Source organism: Dreissena polymorpha, chromosome 4, assembly GCF_020536995.1.
Source record: "Dreissena polymorpha isolate Duluth1 chromosome 4, UMN_Dpol_1.0, whole genome shotgun sequence".
Classification (NCBI taxonomy): Eukaryota; Metazoa; Mollusca; class Bivalvia; order Myida; family Dreissenidae; genus Dreissena; species Dreissena polymorpha.
In genome coordinates, this window is record NC_068358.1 from 93165015 (window position 1) to 93183025 (window position 18011).

The window sequence follows — 18011 nt, forward strand, 5'->3', positions numbered from 1 at the left end:
ACGCAATAAGCATATACTTTATATAACATGCTTAAAGGGGCCTTTTCACAGATTTTGGCATTTTTTAACTTATTCATTAAATGCTTTATATCGATAAATGTAAACATTGGATCGTAAAAGCTCCAGTAAAAAATCAAGAATAAAATTAAAAAAAGGAAAAGAACATTGCTCGGACCAGGTTTCGAACCAGTGACCCCTGGAGTCCTGCCAGAGTCCTGAAGTAAAAACGCTTTAGCGTACTGAGCTATTCCGCCGAGTACATATACCTGATTTATTTTATACCTTATATAAGCAATCTTCGTAGTTTCACAAAATTTAACGATAAAAACAGAACTCTTCAAATTATTCAATGACAATCGTTTCGCGTTGCAACGCTTTATAATTTTTAGGTTTTAAAATCGTCAAAAGATGCATATAATGGCTCTTTTAGACCACGGTAAATGTTCAGTATTACTGTTTCCTCACAAATATCATAACTAAAACGAAATTTGCGAATCTGAAACAAAGGGATCTTTTCACGCTGTGGTAAATTGACAAAATTGAAAAAAGTTGTTTCAGATTCGCAAATTTTCGTTTTAGTTATGATATTTGTGAGGAAACAGTAATACTGAACATTTACCATGGTCTAATATAGCCATTATATGCATCTTTTGACGATTTTAAAACCTAAAAATTATAAAGCGTTGCAACGCGAAACGATTGAATAATTTGGAGAGTTCTGTTTTTGTCGTAAAATTTTGTGAAACTACGAAGATTGCTTATATAAAGTATAAAATACTTCAAGCATATGTACCCGGCGGAATAGCTCAGTACGCTAAAGCGTTTTTACTTCAGGACTCTGGCAGGACTCCAGGGGTCACTGGTTCGAAACCTGGTCCGGGCAATGTTCTTTTCCTTTTTTTAATTTTATTCTTGATTTTTTACTGGAGCTTTTACGATCCAATGTTTACATTTATCGATATAAAGCATTTAATGAATAAGTTAAAAAATGCCAAAATCTGTGAAAAGGCCCCTTTAAATTGTGTCATTTCATACTCGACTGTGTTCGTGCACGTGATGCACGTTATAAATGATAACATATCAGTAAACGAGCTGGGTATTTTGTTATCTGTTAAACGCCAGCTCCAGAGCGAAAACTAATGTATTTATCAAAAATGATATCATATTCATGAATACAGTGTCGGTTTAATGGTGACGTTCTTCATATATAATCCTTTAAACTGTTTTCACTAGTCTCATGTGTTTTAAAATTAGGTAAATTTATTCAGAATAAAATGTTTGACCATACAAGTTAATTTCAAAATCAGCTATATAGTATCCGGTTTTAATACACCTTTTCTTCACTAATTTGTTTTTAAATTAGCTGAATTTTTAAGTGTTATATATTTTCGTCATACCAATATACATATTTTTCTCGAAACATTGTTATCTGTACGCACATTATCATATACATGTGACACTACTAAAACCTAATATTTGGCAATACTATGGATGCTCCTTAACTTCCGACATTCCGTTCAATCGACACAAGAGAGTTATTTAATTATACCATAAAATTATACGATTTAATTGCATTACAAAAGTATATATAAACCAAATAAAATTACAAGATTCTTAAAGTGTCTGAGTAACACTACTTTTAACGTTTGTTATTTATGTGAAGCTGGACTGTGCTATTTCCCATGATGTGCGATATATTCGCCATTCTATCAACACTGTACAGATTAATCTAATATAGCAAACTATTTAAACTATATTACCTACTACAATACATAAGAGTTCATTATGTTTACCACTTTGTTGAAACAAGCGGGCAACGGGCAACGTTTTGATATGTACCATCGTTTTGATTAGGTTTATTGTCTTTATCAAAGGTCAGCCGTTTAACCGTTACTAATGTAAATGAAATACCTGTATAATAATGCCATGTTGTGCATTGACTAACACAATTTTTTACAAGACCTTAGTAATAGACCGGTGCAGTTTTGATTGAATTGAGGAAGGTAAATAGAGGTCGGTTCGCTTAATCACATCGGGTCGTTTCCCATACCTACTAGATGATGTCAGCCGGTGCATGAGTCACGTACTTATCTTCGTTGTTGATGTGAAACCAACATCCCTCGCGTCATGTGGCCATGACAGGTTACGCGACATATCGTCCCACGTACCTGCTCAATTACTAGGCCTACGGGCTTTACTATCGTCATTAACGCTTTGCATGCTCGGAAATTTGTCGTCTGCTACAATATCGTCTGCTGAATTTCTAAAATAAGCATTTTCTTCGATTTTTTTCAAAAAATGCTATCAGAATTGCAAACAGTTTGGATCCAGATGAGATGCCACGTTTTGTGGCGTCTCATCTGGATCCAAACTGTTTGCAAAGGCCTTCAAAATTCGGTTCCAGCACTGAAAGAGTTAACGGTTCAACCTTCATATTGCATTGTGTCACTGAACCCTCCACAATACTTATTGTAAATAAACAACATTTTGAAGTTTTGATACTAAGGCATTTATCAACGTATGCGTAAACTTACGTGCTGTATCTCGAAGTGTTATTTATTAGTCCCCTACCGGTTTTACCGGAGGGGACTTATGGTTTTGTCTCCGTCCGTCCGTCACACTTTTCTGGATCCTGCGATAACTTAAAAAGTTCTCAATATTTTTCATGAAACTTGGAACATGGATAGATGGCAGTATGGACATTATGCACGTCATTTCATTTTGTTCCTACGTCAAAAATTGTGGTTGCTATGGCAACAAATATACTAGAAATAGTGCTGAAAATGGTGTTTTGTTCTGGATCCTGCGATTACTTTTAAAGTTCCTAATATGTTTTTATGAAACTTGGAACATGGATAGATGACAATGTGGAAATTATGAACGTCTTTTCATTTTGTTCCTGTGTCAAAAATTGTGGTTGCTATGGCAACAAATAGACTAGAAATAGTGCTGAAAATGGTGTGTTTTTTCTGGATCCTGCGATAATTTTAAAAGTTCTTAATATTTTTTCATGAAACTTGCAACATGGATAGATGGCAATATGGACATTATGCACGTCATTTCATTTTGTTCCTACGTCAAAAATTGTGGTTGCTATGGCAACAAATAGACTAGATATAGTGCTGAGAATGGTGTTTTTTCTGGATCCTGCGATAACTTTAAAAGTTCTTAATATTTTTTCATGAAACTTGCAACATGGATAGACGGCAATATGGACATTATGTACGTCTTTTCATTTTGTTCCTATGTCAAAAATTGTGGTTGCTATGGCAACAAATAGACTAGAAATAGTGCTGAAAATGGAGTTTTTTTCTGGATCCTGCGATAAGTTCTTAATATTTTTTCATGAAACTTGCAATATGGATAGATGGCAATATGGACATAATGCACGTCATTTCATTTTGTTCCTACGTCAAAAATTGTGGTTGCTATGGCAACAAATAGACTAGAAATAGTGCTGAAAATGGTGTGTTTTTCTGGATCCTGCGATAACTTTAAAAGTTTCTAATATTTTTTCATGAAACTTGGAACATGGATAGATAACAATATGGACATTATGCACGTCATTTCATTTTGTTCATATGTCAAAAATTGTGGTTGCTATGGAAACAAAAAAATCTGAAAATGGTGAAGTTTCTGAAAATGGTGGAGCCGGTAGGGGACTTTTATTGCTTGGCAATAGTCTTGTTCAACTATAACAAATGATATCTAGTAAATACGTTCGATTATACCTTGATTTCCCGAATACCTGATAGTTTAAACACTGGCAATATTTTTCTTTTCTCTGCTACGGTTCGGGCCATCTTCCGTTGACAAAGCGAAGGTTTGCATTATCTATGTTGTTGTTTTTTCACTTGGTCGTCTTACCGATTTTATGAAAACAACTTTTTAATAAAGATAACTAAAGAGCCTCGCTTTGGGGAGACCAGGCTTAATGAATGTGCGTAAACTATTGTCTCATATAAGGTTGCATAGACCAGGCTAAATGAATGTGCGTAAACTATTGTCCCATATAAGCTTGCATAGTCCAGGCTAAATGAATGTGCGTAAACTATTGTCCCATTTAAGCTTGCATAGTTTGCACTGTCTCATCAGGGACGAAACTTTCCGCTTTGACAGGCGTATAGTTTAGAAGAGAATTCATTAACACGAAGACTTCATTTTCACGAAAGATTCCACAAAAGCGTAAAGAAGGGTCCCTTCATGAGCGTGTGCGGGCTGCACATTATAATCTGGGACGACACTTTACACTCATGCTTAAGCCCGGTTTTCCCTGAGCGAGGCTCCATTTTCAAATCGACTTCTATTAATAGTATCTTAAATATATCGGTATTATTTCGCCATCGACTATGTTTTGTGATGATTGTTAGACCATACCAGTCTGGCCCGGTGACCACTTTGCAGACATAGCATACGTCATGCAAGGCTGTTGCCCTAGCCGACAACGTGTGAAAATTCGACCCTGCGTTGCGACCGTGATCCTTCCCCCCCCCCCCCCCCCCCCCCCTTGGTTGGCGTACATGAGAAATTGCACTGCGAAGTGTATGCGTTGACAGAATTCCTATTTGAAGTGGCCTTTTCACGTTTTGGAAAATTGACAAACTTTTTTTTTCAAATTCGCAAATTTTCGTTGAAGTTATGATATTTGTGAGGAAACAGTAAAACGGAATATATCCATTATATGCATCTTTTGACGATTTTAAAACCAGAAAATTATAAAGCGTTGCAACGCGAAACGATTGAATTATGATTGAATGAGCAGAGATGGCCGAGTGGTCTAAGCGAAACACTTTTACTTCAGGGGTCAGTGGTTCGAGCCCTGCTGAGGGTTACTTTTTTCTTTCTATAATTTAATTCGTGTCTTTTAATTCTGGAGCTTTTAAGATTCAATGTTTACATATATCAATATAAAGCATTTGACGACAATTTTCAATACATGCCGAAATCTGAGAAAAGGTCCCTATAAGTTGAACTGCCGATGCAAATATATGATCTTATAATGAGCTTGCATAAGCTACATACGGTACACATTCGGTCTGTTTGTCAGCGTCATCTATAAGCAGCTAGATACGTATCTCTATTGTCGTAATATGGTTTCATTTCCGATATGATTGTCCTAGTGGGCATCAATTACAACCAATTTGTCTGTGGTCGTGATGGTAGCCTAAGTATTTAATTTCTGGTTATTGTATCATGTTTAGCCAGAACAACAGACTGTGGGTGACAGACTGAGAATCGAATCGAAACCTAGGTTACTGATAGATGAACGCGAAGTTCATTTTGCGGCTAATCGATACATTTTCACAAAGAGTCGCTGTATGCCATGGAGTCTTCATATTAGAAACATCATACATGCGGATAACATATCACCCGCGTCATATGAAAATTGTTCGTATGCAGTAGTCACACAGTCTGATCAGGAGTTACCCTGTCCGTTATGATGTCAAGGAAGGTTTTGTGATTTTATTACCCTGTTGGAATTGGAATATACGGTTCTCAACAAAGGATGTACTTGCAATAATTCAACTCTAAGCTTTATAGCCCAATGAATTGCTTAAAGTCGCCATAGCAAAAATTATCAAAGGCTCTGTGAGTCCGTTTATATGGACTAACAAGGATGGTGCTAATTATCCACGCGCACACGCCAAAACCGCGAAGAAAAAAAAGACGGATGGAGTATTTCGGCCGATACCAAATTAAATAGACATATTTGTCAAAGTAATCGATAATGTACTATACTGGGTAAGAAATGTATATATTGTATTGTTCCATGTGTGGATTGATTGGTATAATGCAGATCTTTTGTAAGCGCTGAATATGCGATTTCACGGCTGAACTGAACGGGCATGCCTCTCATAAAAGGTGTAGCCAACGTTAATAATTGACTATAGAAATATTACATTAAATTTTACTGGCGATTGTTGTGCTATTGGTTTTTACTTAAAAAGAGTGCATCGTTTGGGTGGAGGTCTGCTTATCTGTAGCACCCTAATTGTGATTGAGGTTTTATCGGTTTGCATATTCCATTAAGTCTTTAACAGCCATCAGTGAGAGGCCGCGTTGTCTCTACTCATTGCTTAGTTTCACTGGAAATAGCTTGATTGCTGTCAGTTAATCAGATCGTGTCAAGCTTACTATAAGTTATATTGACACCTTTATGTATATCGACACCCTTATGTATATTGACACCCTTATGTATATCGACAACTTTATGTAAATCGACATCGTTATGTATATCGACACCGTTATGTATATCGACACCCTTATTTATATCGACTACCGCTGGCTAGCCCTGTGCGAAAATGAAGCTGAAGTGCGTAAGTCTTCACTGCCAGTACATAGCCTCTCTACAGACAAGTCCTATGTAGTGCCTCCTAGTGGCGACACACGTCAACTGAGTACCTCGCGGCCTCAGGCTGAACTACAGGGACTCGGAGGTGGTCTTCGATCGGTTTGACGGAGCCAGTCGTTGTGTTTAACCCATTTATGCCTAGTGGACTCTTCCATCCTTCTAAATTGGATCAATTTATTTCCAAAATTAGTGATGACTAGTATATTTATTTCTATATTTTGAATATTCCTTACAGAAATTCCTTTAGGCAAACAGCACAGACCCTGATGAGACGACGCATAATGCGGCGTCTCATCTGGGTCTACGCTGTTTGCCAAAGCCTTTTTTCTAGACACTAGGCATAAATGGATTAAGTTATATCTTCCGGTTTATTTTGATCGAACTTATTGAAATATATATAGTCTATGAGTCTGTGTTCACCCATATTACTGAACTACATGTATCACTAGAAGTTTTTGGCTGATATGTTATAGTGAACATGGTACAGTAGGCGACTCTGGGTCTTGTATTGCCCGTTATGTTCCTCCGAATCGATTGCACCTCGGTCTAAATGTTGCCTCCTACTAAAAACATAACTACCGGTATATGGCGTCTCTCGCTCTTTTTTCCCTCGTTTGTGTTGTTAATATGTTAGTAAGGCATTCGTTGCTTATATGTCTAGGCCACTGAGACGTTGAAGCAGTCACGGCCTTTTTAATTCCTGGCGGCTTTTTTCCTGCAGCTTTTCTGTAGGATTTAGGTCTGAATCCTCACAATATTACCGATAGCGCTTGTCAAGTGCCATATGCGTGATATCCGACAGCATGTGCGCATTGATTGGCTCTCAACCAGTGGCATCGAAGCTGCTGTGATAATGGCGTGCTTGGATATTGCTGATCTTTGACTGTTCTGGTTAGTTATTATATAAGATTCCAGTTTTATACTTAAATATTTGTTCGCAGATTGTTCAACTGCAGCGATACAGATGGATTATTACACCATATTTGCTGGTTTTCCATGACTAGTAAAAGTTAATAATTTTTAGTAAGTGTGTCTAATAATGCCATATTACAAGCGTAGACAACACAGTGCTAGTGTGTTGTTGATAGCTTGTTGAACAATGTTTTGATTTTGCGTGGAATTTTCAAGCATGCACGAGCTTACAATTGATGTAATACAATTTGATGATTAACCTGAACGATGCCAATAATTATTTACAAGAACGATGCCACTAATTATTTACCTGAACGCTGACACTATTTATTTACCTGAACGATGACACTGATTATTTACCTAAACGATACCACTGATTATTTACCTGAACGATGACACTGATTATTTACCTGAACGATATCGCTTCTTATTTACCTGAACGATGAAACTGATTATTTACGTGAACGATATCCCTTCATATTTGCCTGAACGATGACACTGATTACTAAGCTGAACGATGCCATTGTGTATTAGAACATTCGCATAGCAAAAACAATGTGTTGAAGAATTGTTCAAAACTTTATTTCGGGCGTGGGATCCCATTGTTTGCTCATTGTGACAATGTTCTGATGGCGAAACTGAAATGACTTACAAAATGACATCATGCAGTTGCGCGTCTAGTGTACTACAGCAAATTTGTGACAGTATATCAAAGATAAAAATGCATCCCCGATGGAAATAGCTGGTTTCAACTCTACTTAGATGTTCAACAATTCATTTCGACTTTTAGTGGTGTAAGACACTAATATTTTTGTGATAATAACGGAATATGTATGTCGTGTGCTTCGACTATTTAGGTCAGAAAAGTTTGGTATTATTTTGTCAGAAAAAGGAAGATCTATTTTCATCTGTTTTCAAGATCTTTATATTTATGCGGGTATTGTTAATGTGATACTTGTTTGACATGTACCGTAGTTAAGATATAACCATGCTTGTCCAAATGCTTGAATCAATGAAGGCGTTAATGAATAAATGACGGACGGACGGACGGATGGATGGATGTAATGCCTTTGAGTTAACAATAGCCCGTCTTCATTTCAACTTAAAAGGTAATCAAATTATGTGACAATAATTGTACTCAGATTATGAATAACGTTGGTCCAAACGCTTTAAATATGGTTTCCATGTAAAGTAAGATTGATTTACCGTGTATTAAGATTCATATTTTAATCACTAATGAGATCGCCTCTGAATACTGTTGATGATAAAATTGGGATTTATGGGCTGTGTACACAAGGTATGCAAACTATTTCAGTTGTAAATAACCTTCCCTCGTGTATGGAGTGTCATGGCCATACACATAGAGTGTCATCCTATATCCATAAGCTGTAAAAGATATGCACATTTGTGTTTTCGTCACGCTCGAATATGCGTTCAAAAGATAGAACGATGACTACATAATTTTAAGTTTGGTTCCGGATGAAATATGGTTGAACATTTTACGATGAAATTGGAATGTTCACTTTCTGATGACCAGGTAACGTTGAATGAGCTTTTATTAAATCCCAAAGAAATCGTGCACTTTCATTTGTGTCCAGGAAACAAGAACATTTAAGCTTATTTAGCACATGATTTTCACATGAAATTCACTACCTCAATGTGAGTTCAAAAGGATATATCCATACGGATAATTTGTTATTCACATTTATTCATTATTGGTTTATCAATTAAGTATTAAGTATATGTAAGATTTACCTGACCAATCTTACTTAATACCAACCATAATACACGTTAATCTCCCCGAGCACTAAAGCCAAATTAAAAGCTTCACAATGCCCCGTTTTGTTACAGTCACAGTTCAAAAGCCATGAACGTAAGAAAGTGTGGAATGTGAACATATAGGATAGACCCCGACTAGCCGCGGTATTGTGTTGTTATTCACTCATTTGTAACGCATGGGTGGCGTGGGTGGTATTTATGTTATGAATAATATTCTGAATGAGTCTCGGTCATATTTTGACATATTTTGCAAGATTTATTATCTCACTCCTTCGATCAATTCAAGCAAAAATTACACTCATTCAGCAAAATATTTTTTCCTTACGCCGACGTTAACTTGATTACATTGATTAAATTGAAGACACCTTTATTTTTACAGTACGTTAAATGGTCGTCGATTAAAAAAAACACATTCTGTGAGTACGCATTATGCTATATTCCTAAAACTACTTTACTTTTTCTCTAAATATTCACAAGAACATAAATTATAATACAACATCGGTGTATTTTCTAACATGATTGTGTATACATTGTATATTATAAGAAAATAAGGAAATAATCGCTTTCAGTCGCTTCTAATTTTCTTTTTAAAATTAATTTTAGTCGTGCAATACTAATACTCGTGAAATGGGCCTGTTTGCCATTATACAAAGTGTTGCTACACGGCACGCCGCAGGGTTATTTTCGATGTTTTATTATTTATTTTACGAGTTGCCTACAAGGCTTTTTAACACTTATGCGACTTCTTAATGTCTATTTTTCTTGATTTAAACTGAAACGAAAGTTTTCATAATGCATATACGGGTAATTATAGTCGAATCCGTAAGATATTTTAACGTTGGAGTGATTTTAGACCCATGTCAGACGATCACGTAAAAGTATTTCAGATTGAAGAAGCTCTTTTGTAAAACTTTAACTCTCTTTTTCTTCTTTTTTATATAATAATGATGTTTCATGATTAATTATTTGGAATACTTTTCTTTACATTCAGAGCATGTTATATTTTCTGAAGTAAAGTACGTAGACTTTTTACAACTTACACGTTCAGTTTTATAAAATAAAACGGATATAAAACATTATTTATCTAGCTCTATAATTTAGTCGCAAAACATTAATATGTTGAAAACAAATTGATAAAGTAATGTATAAAGTTTAATGTTCTGTCAAATTAAACGAAAAATCAAGTGCAAAAGCATAACGTCGGCATTAAGATTTCTTCATGATTAAACTCACACCCTGAAAATCGTTTTGTATTTCTTCACGAGCAAAGTGTGCATATTTGATGCATATTTTTTTACATTTTATATAAATCAAATAAGCGAACTGATAGAAAAGTAGAGAATTCATTTATTATGGATTTGCGGATGGATGGTGGATTTGCAATATTAAAGGCAGTTTCTTGATTTTGCAGGTGTATAAGATTAGGAAATTTTGCGCATTTGGGAGTTCAATGGAAAACACATAAGTAAATCATGCAGAAAGATTCCGTGACAATTTGAAGAGTCTAACAATATAAGTAAGTTGAAAATCGCTTACAAAAATGATTAATTTGACATAAGTTTTGATACCTGTTGAAGGCTTATTAACACTAACTGTATTTCTTTTTCAGAAACCCATATATAATTAGCCTAATTCAAGTAACAACATCACCAATCCCTTCAGACTATCCGTCCATATTGACTAAGAATAATGAACAACGTCTCAGCTGCCGCCGGCAAGTTTGCCGACGCCGCCAACGCTACGACGACGTCGTTTCCGTCGACGACAGTGAATGTCTCCGACAATACGACGCTGTGGACAAAACAGACGCCTGAGGAGGCTATTCAGAACTTCTGGATCGGTCTGGCGCTTGCCGTCACTTCCGCTTGCTTTACCGGTAGTAGCTTCATTCTAAAGAAGAAAGGCCTTCTTAACGCGTCGAGGGCGCAAGGCACTCGTGCAGGTATTGTAATAATATATTGAAATGGTGTATACCACTTGCTTATTGTCCCCTACCGGTGAAACCGGAGGGCACTTATGGTTTGCACTCTGTTTGTCCGTCAGTCAGTCAATCAGTCAGTCAGTCAGTCAGTCAGTCAGTCAGTCAGTCAGTCAGTCAGTCAGTCAGTCAGTCAGTCAGTCAGTCAGTCAGTCAGTCAGTCAGTCAGTCAGTCAGTCAGTCAGTCAGTTAGTCTGTCACATTTTTCTGGATCCTGCGATAACTTAAAAAGGTTCTTAATATTTTTTCATGAAACTTGAAACATGGATAGATGGCAATATGGAGAGTATGGACGTCATTTCATTTTGTTCCTACGTCAAAAATTCTGGTTGCTATGGCAACGAATAAAAAAATAACATATAACAAATTCTGACAATGGTGGAGTTTCACCGGTTGGGGACCATATTGCTTGACAATAGTCTTGTTAAGTTATGTCATTGATTTGTCGTTATGTGGATCTCCACAACTTTGGAAAATGCATCTGATCCAATTATGAGACAACGCTGATATATTTTAGGTACACAACATTGTTTTATCCAGATAATCATAGCTGATATGGTACTTAACATGATATGCGGCCTTTGAAAACATGCTCGATTTTAATCCCCAGATAAGTTCAAGGATTTTCTAGCAAATCCGGATTAAGGCTATGAAGGAACAAACAGCTTCCGTTAGCATGTTGTAGAGGACCTTTCGTTAGCAAAGTAGGATGTCTATAAAACAGCTATATGTAAAGTCATTGTAATTAAGCTATTTAGGCATATCGATTCCGTGTTATTTGGACCGTAACCGTATCTTACTTAAAATGAATACATTCATATAAATGTGTGATTTTAATTATGATAAGTTATCTCTTTAATTATTTTAGTAAGTTGTGTAGTTATTAAAAATTTCAATATAATAAATAGAACATGTTAAATGAACCGTACACTTAAGGTAACTCTTCGGTCGAAAACATCTATATATTTTTGTATTCAATGCAGAGCTTTTCATCGAGCTATATTCAAATAGTTGGGTAATTATTTACTTTAATAAGTAAAAATTTGAGCAAGCAACCCTGCGTTACTACAATCGGTTATCCAACGTTTGCTTTCAGGTGATGGTGGGTTTGCCTACCTAAAGCAGTGGCTATGGTGGGCCGGGATGATCATAAGTAAGTTTTATTGTACATAAGTATGAGTCGGTCGTTTGGAAAACCAGATATCAATGTGTGTAAATAAAAAAGTCTCTTCTGAAGAAGGTCAGGTATTTTGCAGGGAAGGTACAACAACAACAATTATACCATACTTGTAATAGTTTTGACTTATTATATTACTGAAGTAGCGAAGAAAAATAGTGTGCTGGATACTTATAGCAAATGTATGCTTCAAACACTTTGAAATCACACGTGCCAAACACGTCATACAAAAGGCGACGTCATGGGTCTTTACATCGTATAACGTAGGCTGATGTAGTCATTTATGTCACACATTTAATTCATATGGGCCTCGTCATGCGAAAACGGGTCTTATGCCATATGCGGTCAGCGTATCTCCAAAACAGCAGTTGCATTCGCGCAGTCATATCAATAGCTACCCTGTCCGCTTATGAGACCACAAAACCGTGCGTGCCCTTATATCTGATAGGGTTAAATTCGATAGTGGAGTTTTTGGACATGCAGCTCATTCAATGATGCTTTTTGTGCAATCGGACTCGAGTTTCAGTAGTCGGTATTAAGTTTCTTAAATAATTCATATCGTTTTACACCGCAAACTCGAGTTCTGTTTCATTAGTTATTCATGCGTGATAGCGTTTAGCCTTTTTATTTACGCGCATGCTCGCTTGGAGATGTTTTTTCTCAAATTGTATGAAGTTATGAACCAATAATTTATTTTTCATCGATGCATACAATTTTTATGTAAATAGTCGGAAAAGCAAATGTAAGCAATATTAAACATTTAACTACTTAATCAAGGGTGTTTTATTGACATATTTAAGAGGTCAAAATAAAGTTTCAGCTGAAGTTTCAATGTATAAGTATATTAAATTCAATGTATTTGATTTCATAGAAATTGATTTCTTTCATTTATCTACCCTCTGCTTTTGTCTTATCTATAAGACGCGCAAAGAATTTAGAGGTACTTTTTTATGGGCTAAATTCTTTGGAACTCCAAATATTACCAATATAAAAAGTAGCTTAATATTTGAGAGCGTCAACAAGTTGGACAACAAACTGCCTCCATTATTCTATACCCATTATAATATTAACTTTTTATTTGTAAGCATTAGCTCACAAATAATGTAAAAGCAATTTTGCAAATTAGTATGGGCTTAACTACGCTAAGAACCGTAACCCGTGACTGCCTGTGTGGATAACTGCAGTAAAATAAGCAGACGACGAACGCTTGAAGCGTCTGCTCTAACCACCCTATCTGCCTGTTTATAGTTCCCACTGGTACACTACATAGCGTGTATGTATTCAAAAGTATTTGACAGCTAGTAAGACAACGTTGGCCAGTCTAGTGTTTATTATTCAAATCTGTTCATATTGGCATCTTTCAGGGAAAACGGGGCTTAATGCATGTCAAATAAGATTAGCCTGTGCACACTGATTAGCTGTATCAATGATTTGAAGAAAACAACACATCTCGACCTGTGCTTTAAGATACACTGTTTATAAATTTGAATTGGTTGTGGTCATTTCAAACTTGCGATATAAAAAGCTTTAAACTAATTTTGAAAACTGAGTTGCGTCTAAGATTATACAACGGCGAAAAAATTCAGTGCCTTCAGCGCTTTGATTCACCCAAGTCTCCGCCTGTCTCATGCAGCACGTTTCCATTATAACGTCTCATTTCCTGTCACGCGCGTGTTCTCCGGTGGCGTGTTTCCGTAACGATTTGAATGCTCTGCTGTAATTTCCGGAACAAAACAACAGATCACAATTTGTGACACCGTAGGCTTAAAAGAATTAATCACTAGTTGTCTGTAACATCGCCAAACGAAAAGGGTAGATTGCTCGGCAAAACTGCTTTTGTTTAGCATTTTACTATTTTCCACTTTTATCAGTGTGTTCAATGACGCACAGAAGTCATTCAAATCTCTTTTCGCATTTGTGTGTGCTCTAATTTGGTGACTATGATCAAATCTACCAAAAACGTGAGTAAAATCTCAAACTGTAATGCTTTATAACAAAATCGCGTCGGCACGTATAATTAGGATAGGTCGAACATTTTGTATGCCCCCTTTCGAAGAAAAGGGGGTATATATTTTTCGCACTGTCCGTCTGTCTGTCAGTCTGTCACACTTTTCGTGTCCGCTCTCTAATTCAAATAGTACACATCCGATCTTTACCAAACTTGGTCAGAAGTTGTATCTAGACAATATCTAGGTCAAGTTCGAATATGGGTCATGCCGGGTCAAAAACTAGGTCATGGGGTCACTAAGTGCATTTCATTAACTTCTATCAAAGCGTTTATTGGGGGCATATGTCTTCCTATGGAGACAGCTATTGTTTTACATCTTATACGTTATTCGTTTCCAAGATCGATAAAATAACCCCACGCATCGCGGACCGTTTATTTGCCATTTCTTTGGAGCGTTATTGTTTAAATATTTGAGCAGACATTTTGTAATGGCGTTGATGTTTAACATCATTTTAAAATATTTAATTGTGGTGCACATGCACTATATAATTTTGAAATATCAAATAGTGGTTTCGCAATTTCATTTCAAGAGTCGCGTTGCTTAGATAACAAATTGCGTTCGATGTAATCAAATCCTTTGATTTTGAAATGCTTATTGGCAGTGAAATTATCGTATGACAAGCGATGATCTCAATGTAAATTGAAAAAAGAAGCAAAGAAGCGGTGTTGTCAAATAACTACCAAAGAACAACTTAGTATACCCGTGTTATAAATAGTTTTTAAAGTTTTTCGTATTTTAAATGAATAACCATTAACGTTATTTATATACATTAAATGTGCCATGTTTTTTACGTAGTACATGTAATTACTTTTTGTCAATCGCTGTTGACCATCTGGCGTATTTGTAAATACGGGCTCAATATAGAAATAGATCGAATATAGAAATATGATCGGGTGGTGTATTTAAGACATCGATCGTTTACTGCTTAATGGTATAGTTTCGCTTAACACTAAAGTTTATATAATAAATCAATATTCAAAGACATTTAATACCGCAACTTGTTGTGTAATGTATGTAACGCCATGTTCTATTTCCGTCATTGGCATTCGTTCTACTTTTTAGCGTCTCTTTATATATATTTTTTTCAAATTGTTTGAGTTATGAACTAATAATTTCTATTCAATTCATGTATGAATTTGTGAACCAATAATTTGTATTCGATATGTATAATTTTATGAACGAATAATTTCTATTCAATCCATGCATACAATTTGTATGTAAATAGTCGAAAAAGCAAATGCAAGAAATATTAAACATTTCTAACTACCCAAGCAAAGGTCTATTATTGACATTCAAGAGGTCAAAATAAGGTTTCAGGACAATATCCGTGTAACAGTCCAAAATGGTAAAGGAAACTTATTCTAAGGATACGCACTTTTTTTACTACTGCGTGATCTAAATGAAACAAAAAAATGCCAATTGTTATAAGACTGTTTGTCCCAATTGAAGGTGCATAGGGACTGAAATGTTGTACCTCATACGAGCCTAGCTTCGGGTAAACCGTGCTTATTGAATGAGCGTCTCCCATACGTTTAGATTTTTCACAATTTACCTTCAAAGTTTTGTTCTGTTTCTGCAGCGTGAAATATTGACTTCCGACAAAAGTGAAAACCTCCTTTTTTAAGATTCAAAATTTCCTTGCTAGAGAGCTGTGGCTAGTTTTAATGTTTTTTTCCCAAAATTTTGAGACATTCTTTCTACAACCTAACACAAGAAATACATCTTATAAATACCTAATTGATTTTTAAAGACCATAGGTAACACCTACCATAAAGATCAGTAATTTTCATGGACCCCCCTTTCACTGATATATCCCCTGCCACCTAAGAAGAGATGGATCCCCCTTTCACTGATATATCCCCTGCCACCTAAGAAGAGACTTGCTTTAAACAGAAATACTAAGTATCCATTACAGCGGAAATTGGCTACCCATATAGGCATGTGCAGCCCGCAAATGCAAACACTGAGATCTAAATCGCGCTCTAAATAAAACGGGCTAAATGCATGTGCGGTCTGCACATGAAGTTTTCTGTGATCTAAATAGCGCTCTGCATAAAAGGGGCTAAATGCATTTGCGGTCTGCACATGTAGTGCTCTGCGATTCAGATCTCAGTGCTTGCCATTTTTTCTCATCCAAAGACTATTAAGTTCATGGTCTTTAACACGAAACTTTCTGTAATCGCATGCTTCATTAATATTATATTCGTACGTTCTCATCATGTTTCAGTGATCGTTGGTGAGATAATGAACTTCCTGGCGTACCTGTTCGCGCCGGCGACCCTCGTCACTCCGTTAGGGGCTCTCAGTGTCATCTGCAGGTAGGGGCTTACAATTCTCCTATTCTCCTATTGGAGACTTTGTGTGGATTACATGTTATAGTGAGCAGCGTTCTGGAAAATGTGAGCTAAATGCATGTGCGTATAGGGTCGTCCCAGATTAGCCTGTGTAGTCCAGACAGGCTAATCATAGACAATACTTTCATTCTACAGTCGACTTTTGTTTAGAACATACATAATTGAAAAGAAAAAATCAATAAAAGCCTAAAGAATCATCCCTGATTAGCCTGTGTGGACTGTACTGGCTAATCTGGACGAAACTTCACGCACATGTATAACGTTTAGTTTTCCCAGAACAGGATTCAAATTGTTCGCGGATTAAAACTCACTGCCGCTTGGAGATGTTAGGATTGTTCGTCGTTTAAATACTCTCTACTCAACGGGAGGCATTATGCGCTGTATTTGTCCATCCAGTTTAACTACTCTCTACTCAATGGGAGGCATTATGCGCTGCATTTGTCCATCCAGTTTAAATACTCTCTACTCAATGGGAGGCATTATGCGCTGCATTTGTCCATCCAGTTTAAATACTCTACTCAATGGGAGGCATTATGCGCTGCATTTGTCCATCCAGTTTAAATACTCTCTACTCAATGGGAGGCATTATGCGCTGCATTTGTCCATCCAGTTTAAATACTCTCTACTCAATGGGAGGCATTATGCGCTGCATTTGTCCATCCAGTTTAAATACTCTCTACTCAATGGGAGGCATTATGCGCTGCATTTGTCCATCCAGTTTAAATACTCTCTACTCAATGGGAGGCATTATGCGCTGCATTTGTCCTTCCAGTTTAAATACTCTCTACTCAATAGGAGGCATTATGCGCTGCATTTACCCATCCAGTTTAAATACTCTCTACTCAATGGGAGGCATTATGCGCTGCATTTGTCCATCCAGTTTAAATACTCTCTACTCAATGGGAGGCATTATGCGCTGCATTTACCCATCCAGCTTAAATACTCTCTACTCAATGGGAGGCATTATGCGCTGCATTTGTCCATCCAGTACGTAAGTACGTCCGAATGTATGTAGGCGACTTCTGTGTAACTGCTGTTAGTTTTGCTCAATCGTCACGTCACTTGTGCATTATCTAAATGTATTATTAGCCGTCGTTAAAGGAATTTAGCCTTCGACCAGTTTTGGATTTATTATAGCCTTTTTTCTTTTTCAAGTATACCAAATCTACACACAGGTACACAACACCGGTAACTGACGCACGGAAGCTATTCTGATTTACTAAGAATAGCATTTTTAGATGTATGAATGGGATTGACCTAAATTTAGTATGCCGGTGAATCAGAGACGTAGAATTAAACTTGGAGACTCTTGTGAAAATGAGACAGTAGGGTCGAAGTTCTATCGGGTATATTATCAGTGGCCCACCTACATGTTTCTTTTTTACTCATATCTACGACATTCTTTGTTGAGTGTCTTATATGGCCTATATTAAGTGTCCTCTGTCGGATT

At 36.5% G+C, this 18011-nt stretch overlaps 1 protein-coding gene across 6 annotated transcripts in view; it reads left to right on the forward strand.

Annotated features, from left to right (window-relative positions):
• The window catches only part of LOC127880190 (magnesium transporter NIPA2-like), a 263454-nt gene that overhangs the window by 239418 nt on the left and 6025 nt on the right, over positions 1–18011 (forward strand). Inside the window, exons 1-5 of one of the 6 annotated variants that reach the window (XM_052427465.1) lie at positions 7735–8058; positions 10455–10559; positions 10653–10985; positions 12118–12174; positions 16435–16525. In XM_052427465.1, coding sequence (XP_052283425.1) covers positions 10733–10985; positions 12118–12174; positions 16435–16525 — 401 coding nt within the window. In that variant the 5' untranslated portion in view covers positions 7735–8058; positions 10455–10559; positions 10653–10732. Of the gene's footprint in view, positions 1–7734; positions 8122–9115; positions 9188–10454; positions 10560–10652; positions 10986–12117; positions 12175–16434; positions 16526–18011 lie in introns of those variants that run through there. The other 5 variants (XM_052427464.1, XM_052427462.1, XM_052427467.1 and 2 more) reach the window with 5 other exon arrangements.